Source organism: Lupinus angustifolius, chromosome LG12, assembly GCF_001865875.1.
Source record: "Lupinus angustifolius cultivar Tanjil chromosome LG12, LupAngTanjil_v1.0, whole genome shotgun sequence".
Lineage (NCBI taxonomy): Eukaryota > Viridiplantae > Streptophyta > Magnoliopsida > Fabales > Fabaceae > Lupinus > Lupinus angustifolius.
This window is the reverse complement of record NC_032020.1, coordinates 8,144,530-8,155,202: the sequence shown is the minus strand read 5'-3', so window position 1 is coordinate 8,155,202 and position 10,673 is coordinate 8,144,530. Positions and strand designations below refer to the sequence as shown.

At 33.1% G+C, this 10,673-nt stretch overlaps 1 protein-coding gene across 1 annotated transcript; it reads left to right on the top strand.

Moving 5' to 3' along the window:
- LOC109362951 (SAL1 phosphatase) lies at positions 5,382-9,867 on the top strand. Its single transcript, XM_019609056.1, has 8 exons — positions 5,382-5,629; positions 5,815-5,890; positions 7,215-7,288; positions 7,381-7,586; positions 8,208-8,415; positions 8,496-8,594; positions 8,726-8,879; positions 9,517-9,867. Exons 1-8 carry the CDS (start codon positions 5,399-5,401, stop codon positions 9,678-9,680), a joined length of 1,212 nt encoding a protein of 403 aa, XP_019464601.1. The 5' UTR covers positions 5,382-5,398; the 3' UTR covers positions 9,681-9,867.

Below are 10,673 nucleotides of genomic sequence, written 5' to 3'. Positions count from 1 at the left end.
GATGGTGTTGATGGAGTGAAATACACAGCCGTTTAGATTAATACCTATTGGCAATTCAACATTTTAAGTGACCGTCACTGAGAAAGTTGGCCAAAAAATGCATGATTCGGCCACACCAGCCGCATCACAGCACTGTCATCATTAAACCCACTTCACCCCAGTCCATCTGTGGCGGCGGCACTGTGAGGCTGCATGAACGCTTCTATATTTTCTATTAAGCACAAGTTTACTTTATTTTACCAATATAAAAATGATCTGAAGGAAACAGTTTGTGTTATAATACTCAGAATAAAGTATTAATCTGATTCATGCGACACATGACGCAAAATTTGTATTTGAATAGTTAAGAATAATAATTAAAAAATTGTTAGTGCAAATTAGGTAAACCATGAATAATTTTTTTTTTCATTAACATGGTCGCGGCAAGCCTTATTGGTTTGGAGCTTGAGAGTTCTTCTGTCAATGGATTTACTTCTAGAAATGATGGAAGATTTCCCTAGTATTCAATGCACCTTGGAGTTTGGGAGTATCCATACACTTCGAAAATGACCTATGCTTCTATGATTATAGGCTACAATTGGTTAATTAGTTGTTACATTATAACCAAAATATTGTATTATGCTATATATTATGTTATATTATAATGTTCGTAATCAATGACAGGTATCACATGGTGCATTGATGCACCACCAAACTGATTTTGCATGGTATACTTTTTCATATTATCTTGATTTTTTATCTCACCAACAAAAGCTCTGTGACTATGAGTTTAAATCATCCATGAATAATGCTTTTAAGTCTCTGTGGTCTGCACGAGAAGAAGCATGAACATGAAGCACCTCTTTATCTTGTTGGGATTTTGCTTTTATTTAGGGCAGGGCAGTAGGTACCATTAAAAAGGTACAGTAGTAAGTGCATGTATAAACTTCTTCAGTCCTTTCTAGGAGATATCATAAAATTGGAGGCACGTTTCCAACATTGGAGGTTTTACCATGCCCTCTATAACTTAGTGAGAATTCCATGATCGGCTGCTTGCACTCATTGTGAAGTTAGGTAAATAAGGAAAAAGATGACTAGGATTCAGACATTCAGTGACCGGTTAGCCCATACTACCGTTTTTTTCTTAACCCCGCTATAAGTTTATTATACTGCAATGTAGTGCTTATTAGTTATGGTTATGAGGATATGATTTATTCTAGGGTGTTTGTTGTCCTCGTCCACGGCTGGTTCCTAAGCTGCTCAGGTTGACCGATCCACAGTAGGACCAGCCAACATCAAAAGCTAACATTATAGCAGCATAGTAGTAGAAGGGCATGATAATGCATGAAATCAGAGGTGGCAGATCAGAACGTGGGATCTAGATATGATGGACACTATCGAAGGTACTGATAAAGCTTAATATGTGACTTCGAGGACATCTGATATGGCTGCAGTGGATTTAGATTTTTTTTAAATCATGTTTTGCTTATCCGACAGAGGACCCTGTGGTACATCAGGATAATAAAATGCTAAGCACATTAACAACTTGTTGGCCTTAAAAACATCTCATACTACACAAGTTTGAAGCTCAGGCATCCTTTTTTTTTGTGGACCATCTGTTTGGTATGTTTTCATTATAATAGATTCTTCTATTTTCATTCATTATTCTAACTGCAAATTATATGAATTTCATTCAAATAACACGGTCTTGAATTAAAATTCCGTGATTGTGTTGTCAGTCCAGTTTGAGGTTTTCTTTATAATTTTTTGTTACTATTGGCTGGAAAAATGAATGTGTCTATATAGAAAGGATGACCCACTGCACGAGGCTTCCACTTAGAGGTAGCGAGGTTGAGATGGAGGGTCCAGGTGGGGATGCATGTATGAGAGGTGATGATAGCAAGTGGCAGGTGTCAGGAGGTATACTGTTCGAGTGTTCCTCGTCTGTTGAGATTAATTTTTTGGCCATATATTGTTGTTTCTGCTAGAGGGTGAGCTTCGGCAGAACAGTAAGGTTGTTGCTTAGTGATCAACAGCTCACAAATTCAAATCCTTGAAACAACCTTTCCACTTACAGGAATAAGGCCACATACATCTACCGTCCCCAGAACTCATTAGGTGAGAGCCTATGCACTAGGCTGCACTTTTGTATTGGTGTTTCTGCTACCATCTATGTCATCATCCAGTATGGGCTACATGATTTCAAATAATGGTGATGGTTTTGCTAATTTTGATTGTTTCCATTAGGGATAACTTAGGGTAATGCTCACTATTATTAATATCTTTCCTCATCCTTGGAAATGCACATTATTGGTAACATCTTTGTCAATAACAAATCTTCAAACGGCAATTGTTTCACTTATAGTTATTTATTTATAATTCCTGATATTTCATATCATTGATTGACTTTCAAATATAACTTTGTTTTGCATAGAGGCTCAGAAGCAAAAGTATCTATCTTCTTTGTTGCAGCTACAAACTATAGCATGTTGCGCAAGTTTCCTTTCTTGCCATTGTGCGAATTGTATAATCATATCATTTTGCTGAAATTCCACTTCTCAAAGAGGCTGTTTTTATTTTACTGTAGCATACACAATGGTTGTGTAATTTATATCTCTTTTCTTATTTTTTGTTACTTGCTTCATGAGCCATGACACATATTTAGGGCTTTCTACAAAATGGTTTGGTATCTCCATTGCGATTGCTTCTTCTATTCAAATGGAGGCATGCAATGTCTAGGTCAGGCATCATTATTCTTGTCAAATTCCTTTCTAGTACTATTAATGGTATCACCTCACCTTTTGGGTAAGTGACTAATCCTTTTAGGATGTGTGGTTGTCCCTCCCAACAAGTGTCGCTACTAGAAATCGAACCATTGACTTTTTGGTCTTTCTTAAGATCTAGCTGGACTTTATACCATTAAACTATCGTCTTGTTGGTATCCTTGATTTATATCATATTCATTTCCTTCATTTTTTTTTGTTTAGATCTATTGATTCAGTTTCAAAATAAAAATGGCATAAGATTGTCAGTTCAACCTATAGGAAATGATCATCAATGAGAACATGAGGTACCCAACAACATATAGGTAAAACCTGTCTATGTGTGCTAAACAAATGTTTGTATTAGGTAATCGACAACCAATGTAAATTTTTTTCAAATCTCTATGATTCTCGAGGTATCCAAGAGCCTCTGCAATTCTGTCAGGGATGTGGCTTCAGTACCCACATCTATGCCTCCTCCTTTCAGGCCTTCACTTTCATCCGCTGGTTGGTTCTATGTATTCATTTTATATGGTAAATAAAGGAAAGTTTCAAGACAACTTTAAACTGGATTATATAATGATTTTTCTATTAAACAGTGAAAGACCAACATCTTCATTCTTATTTTGGTTTCACACCTTATTTTATAATTTATTACAAATCTTTATAAAATAAGAATATGTATTTTTTTTATTACAATGATAAATATCATTTTTATTTTTATTTGTGTCTCACAACCTATTTTATTCTTACCCAAACATCCACATTTTTTATTCTATTTCTTTGTTCTTATTTATCTCTCTTCGTTCTTATTTAAGAACAAAATTTATAAAATAAGAATATCACATTGGAGAATAAAGTAATAATATTTTTATCATGTTAAGAACCATCACTGTTCTAAGGTTTTGCAATTAATGTGTAGCTAGTGAAAGAAAACACTGAAGATGTAAAATATAAAGCAGATGGAGAAGAATTAGTGAGGAAGGACAAAATCACATGTATCATGGTGTCATAATTTTTCCCCTTCCAATTTCAGCTGAATTTGGAAAAGAAGGGAGCATTTTCTATCTTTATCTCTATGGATAAGATTAAGAACAAGTTGAGATTGGTTACAAAAAAAGTAATGACATGTGAAGTTCAGTTTTAGTTAACTCTAAGAATGTGTTCAAAATGTGTTTAATTAGACGAATTATATGATGTCATATATAGTTAATAATTATGTATAATTGTGGTAAGTTATTATCTCAATTTTTTGGACTGAAATGAAGTATTATACTATTCGACTACTTCCTTGTAAATAAACATACTTAGTTAAAATAACACATTATGGCTAAATTAGCCAATTTTATTATTTGAAAGACAAGACCTAAAAATTTCATTTTCTTTATTGTTCAAGAATAAACCCATCATACATTTTAAATGGATATGAGTGGAGAGAAAGAAATGATAAAAGAATAAGGGAAATCTAAACCCATACGTTAACCGATTTATGTTAGTGGATTAACTTGAAAACCTCAAATATTTAGTAATTTATACAAGTTTAAATATATTTTCAGTTCCCATATAAAAAAACTTTGATATGTTTCTTTTAAGTCCCTAATTTATATGTTTCTTTTGGTTTTAGTCCATGGTGATGTTGTCCCAATAATACAATTGATCATGTCATCAATTAATATGATATATGTTATAAGTTATGTTAACCACATTATCACTAGAGATTAAAACTAAATTTTATGAAATATTTAAGGATCAAAATCCAAAAATTTAAATTCTAATACCTGAAACTATATATTATTGAGAGACCAAAAATATATTTAAGTTAGTTAAATCTAAAAATTAATAGAGATATCTACTAAAAGGTGACAAGTTTATTTCTCATAACATCATTTTATTTTCATCCTTTAATCTTTAATTTTTTTCACTGCCGTTTTAAATGTTTGATTGATTGAAGATTACTTCTTAATTAAAAAAATATTTTCCTTTAACATACTAATTAAAACCCAAAGTTACAATTTCAACTTTCCAAATTCTTTTTCAGTAGAAAACACCTACTTTGAGATAAATGTTTTTTATATGCATCCAGGGATATTACTTCTTTTAATGTAGAGATTATGAAAGTGAGATTTGTATATTCTAAAAAAAGCTGTATATCAACCTTATAAATAATAGTAAGACCTAAGAACATCCATATGTATGTGGGGTAATTATTGCAGAGAGTATTTTTTCAATCTACAAAACTTAAACCCAAAATTTTATTTAAGAGAAATAAAAAATATACTATTTGAATCAACAACCATTAATTTTAGTTTTTGGAGATGTGTAATAAATTATAAAATATTGTATATAAGGAGGGAAGTTGATAATTGTTATGGAGATAGTATGAACATATTTTTATAATTTTTTTCTTTACATCCTTCTCACACTTCATTTTCTATATCTCACTTCTTAAATATATCACATCACATATCAACCACCAATCACATCTCTCTTATATTTTTATATCTCTCTTTCATGCACCTACCATAAAAAAATTGTTGGAGAATCATTTACCTAAAAATACCTCATTAAAAATATTAAAAATTCAAATAAATAAAAACAAATTAAAAAAAAACAAGAACAAATGAATAAGAAGCAACAAAAGATAGAAGAACAAAAAAATGGGGACACGCACACATTGTTTGAGAGCAATAACACTCAGAACTGATTTCAGCTTCTGCCACTATTTAGAACCCAAAATCCCAAACAATTTCATCAGATTAAAGAAAAAGCCATTTTCATTCAGCTTATCTTCTTCTCTATCCTCATTAACACTTTCATTTTCAATGCCTTACGAAAAGGAACTCGCTGCTGCTAAGAAAGCAGCCACTCTAGCTTCTCGTCTTTGCCAGGCACTTCAATTCATCTTTATTTGATTTTATGTCCACCCCATTATTTTTTGATTTCTAAAGTTTTAATCTTTTTCGATAGTATTTTCATAAGACCCTTTATTTTGCATGTGGGTGTGTGTTTTTATTGATATTGGTAGATTACCCATCACTGTTTGATTTTTCATTGTGTGTGTTTGTTTTCTCAGAAAGTACAAAGGGTTTTGCTTCAATCTGATGTTCACTCCAAATCAGACAAAAGTCCAGTCACAGTAGCTGATTATGGTTTGTTGTCTTACTCATATGTCTTTGCTATTTTTTATATATGCATATTGAATCAGGACTACATTTTATTATTGTTATTATTATTATTATTATATTCATTCATGTTGATAAGCTGATTGTTGTTGCAAACACGGATATTTCTTGAGAGCATTGAAATACAATTCTTTCATTTTGGTATAAAACCGCAAATTGGTTGTTGTGTATCAATTCATGGTTCTTTTGCGAATTGATTCACTATAAGGAACGGATTGGATTATCATCTACAGTTCAAGTAAAAGAAAGAACAAAGAAAAGAATTGTAATTGGTGATGTTCACTCACCTACACGAATGAGTTACAACAAACAAGAAAGAATTTTACATTAAGAATTTCTCCTATGGTGAAACAAAAGTTGGTTCAAACCTACAAGAAGCAGTACTAGAAACGGTTGTGCATGGAGCAATAGAAACCCTACTAAATATACCCATAACGTACTGGTATTTGTCAGGGTAACGTACCGCATATTATATACCTGTACTGTACCCGTAACAAAGAGAACCACATATCATGTGAGTGATGTGACTATGCTTGAGAGGATCTCTATTCTCTGCCTCTCTGGCCTTATATCTTCATGGTAGAATTTACTTTTTAGCTTGATAGGTGCTTCTCTTTCACAAATAGGTGAAATAACACTTGCATCCCTCCATTTCATCCATCTAACTTGAATCCTATGGTTCACAACTCCCTCTATTTCATTATAACTTTGTGTGGTAGATCCAATGTATGCCTCTATTTCACGTCTAAACCATTGCTAATGTGTGTTACTGACCTTGCACTCAATATAGCATATACTCCATCTTAATAGTGTCAATATAGTTTGAAATCTATTGTATTTCGCCCATGAGAGTAAGGTAAGTTGCAATGCTATACTTTTATACATGTTAGAGATATAAAACATTCTAGGGCCTTCACCTAACAACCATGTCATCTGCAATTTGTCTTCAAATTTTATTATTGTTTTGTAAATACAAAATGCAGGACATAATGAAAGTATTAAACTGACTTAAACACCCAATTTGCTAAACTAGTGGATATTCCATTGTAAGGTTGCAATTTGAATCTTCATTGGTAACCTTTGTTTTGCTTGTTTTGAATGATTGTGTATACAGTGAGCTTGTGCTTCATCGTCTATAATACAGTTCAACTTGAAAAAAAGAAAATTATTTACGACTTCTGCAGCTATTTTCTATTTTATTTTTTGTTTGTTATTACTCTCATTCATTGAGGTTTAGCTGAAATACAGATTCACTTAGTTTGACCATGTTCTGCTTATATGTGGTTGATAGGTTCACAAGTCTTGGTCAGCTTTGTCCTCGAGAGAGAACTTCCTTCTGTACCATTTTCAATTGTAGCCGAGGAGGTGAAATTGCAAACTCTTACAGATTTTTTTAGACATGCAGAATCTGCTTTCTTTTCTTTCGATGAATTTAAACACCAGTTTTAAAATTCTAGGATTCAGGGGATCTTCGTAAGGAAAGTGGCCAGGATACACTGAAGCGCATTACAGACCTTGTCAATGATACACTTGCTAATGATGGATCATATAGTGTTTCTCCTTTAACAACAGAAGATGTGCTTAGGGCCATTGATAATGGCAAGTCTGACGGTGGTTCGGTTGGTCGGCACTGGGTTTTGGATCCAATTGATGGAACAAAAGGGTAAGTTTTTTTACTTTTCTGTTTAATACAGCATGATGTGAATACTTGTTTGTGCATGTCTAAGCTTTATTAGTTGCTCTTCCTAAAAAAGTGCAAATCTTGCTGCAGAATAGACAGTGGAGTTGTTTGTAATCTGGCTAGTATTATTTATATTAGTCCTGATTATGTAATAAGATTTCTATGCCATCGTAATTACTCAAGACTTCACATTGATTTGAAAGTGAGGTGAAACAGAGAATAATGGTGATTTCCATCACATAAATTAAAATAGAATTAAGAAGATGATTTTACTAATAAAAATTAGAGACACTATCTATTATTAGGCATGGTGACATTGAGTTTGCAGTATGCTTAATGATTTTAGGTTGCTGGAAAATTGAATTCTCTGGTCATGTAATATAAAACTTAAATCTATCTTTTCCGAATGGTTGTAGTTTGATAAATAAAATTCTAGACATATTTATTTCCTCTACCATAAAAAAAATAAACAATTGATTAAATTGTTTTTGTCTACATTAGTTTCCTAATTTACAGTCGATATTTGTACACTATTTGTTTCACTTGCTTATTCGCCGTGCTTATGGGCCTTGAGTAGCTCATACTTGTGAGATAATACTATAGGTTTGTCAGAGGAGATCAATATGCTATTGCATTAGCTTTGCTGGATGAAGGGAAAGTTGTATTGGGGGTCTTGGCTTGTCCAAATCTTCCACCGACGTCCATCGGCAGTAATCAGCTGCATTCTTCTAATGGAGTTGGTAGTCTTTTCTTTGCTAAAGTTGGTCATGGAGCATATACGCAGGCATTGGATGGTTCTACGGAAACTAGGGTTGGTGCTTATATAATGATGTATCACAGCACCTTTACTAACTGTGCTATAAGACCAATTATATTGTTATCATCATGCAGGTGCATGTCACTGATATCGAGAATCCAGAAGAAGCGTCATTTTTTGAATCTTATGAAGCAGCACACTCCTCACATGACTTGTCTAGCTCCATTGCAGAAGTAATGCTATTTCTATTGCCAACCATTTTGTCTTGTTTTCTTATTTTAGTTCCTTTTTCATTTGTTATGTTTATCTGCATTTCTAGTTTTAATCTGAAGACATTTGTTGAACATTGTGACTTGATGAACAGAAACTCGGTGTGAAAGCACCTCCAGTCAGAATTGACAGCCAAGCAAAATATGGAGCTCTGTCCAGAGGAGATGGGGCTATATATTTGCGCTTCCCTCACAGAGGATACCGTGAGAAAATTTGGGATCATGCTGCTGGCTGCATCGTTGTGAGTGGTATGCATGTTTCCTTCTTTTGTTTGTGTTTTGAATTTCTTCCTTTCATCTCATCTTTCAGCTAGCATGTGCAAGAAATTAGCCAATCTTTTGTCGGCAACATGCTCTTTTTATAATAACCAACAATAACTAACCTGACTTAGTCATGAATCATACCAATGCATATCTATGAAGCTCTAGCGAAACCATGGGCTGAACACCAGGAACAAGCCAACAAAAAGACCCAACCCAAAAGCAATATATTCATATAAATTTATATAAATATGGTGTTTTCTTTCAAGTAGTAATAAGAATTATAAAATTTTATATTCAGCATTATAATTTTGAGATTGAAACAGCCTCTTCGCTCATGATGGTAAGACTCATAGATCTACCTTCCCTAGGCCCTCCTAGGTCGGAACCTCATGCAGTTGGTCACCCCGTTATTAATGTTGTGAGGAAATGCATGACTTTATCATATTTCTGGCGATGATTAATCTTATGAATGATGTGATGTTTTCTCCGATGAATAAACGAAAGCTGAGAAAAAGGAAATTGAATGTGGAGTAGTTATTGAAAAAGAAAATGACTTCATATTGAATATGTCTTCTACTTCTAATATTCTATCCATCAATGTTTGGCAATTAAACTTATGCAGAAGCTGGAGGTATTGTGATGGATGCTGCAGGGAACCCTTTGGACTTTTCAAAAGGGAAGTTTCTTGATGTTGTTGCTGGTATTATTGTCACAAACCAGAAATTGATGCCATCACTATTGAAAGCAGTTAAAGAAGCACTCAATGAAAAAGCATCATCCTTGTGATTTCTGCCAAATGTATGGTTCTGTCATTGAGCTTGCTAAATTTGTTGCTAGCTCTTGTTATATGGACCTTCCCCTCAATTGTGCATTCACAGATTTCTATTGTGGTCTTTGCTTCTCTTTATGTCTTCAAGATTCTGTTTCATTTCATCATGAACTCAATGACACAAAAATGTGAACTTTAGTTGTGCAATGAGTTTTCAGGAAATTTAATAATTAAATATTTTTCTGACTAATCTTAATAAGTACCACATGAAGTGACATATTTTTGGGACCATAGTTGTGTTTCTTGCATAAGTGCCATTTGCTTCCCTTGAACTTTGATACCATTGCTTTGATGCTTGGGTCCGTTGGGTAAACCGTCAAAAATTAATTATTTTAATTCGATTGCTTGAAAATAAATTATCAATTTTAGATGCTTGCAACACAATCTTGTATTCACAAATAAAATGTGTCCTGAATATTAGTAGTGATGTTTGGTGACTATGCACCATATCAACCAGTCATTGGAAAAATGATTATTTTGTAGTCAAAGGATATGCATGGGAGAAGGTATGGGAAAATGTTATCTTAGAAAGCAATTATATTTTATACTACCAAACTGTGTTTTCACAAGCAATGTCTTAATATTTCTAACCTTACCAAGCTCTTCCTACTTATTAATTCAATTAAAAATATGGATTATTTGTGTCACAACCAAGTGGCAAAATCAATAGCATACATGTAAAATCAACATCTGGTGGTTCCATATGATATATGAGTAGGACTATTGGCTATTAACTCATTGCAAACTAAGTACCACTTTTGTAGTGCTTTAATTATTGTAACCTATACTTTTTTATAAACTAAAACTAAATATAAAAAATTTGAGCTAAAAATTAAGTTCACTAAATAAAAGATTTGAACTTGAGTTAATACAATTCAATTTCTTTGGTTTATGAATTGCCTTAGATGATATTAGAGATGGCAAAATGGGTCGTCCGACCTGTTTAGCCC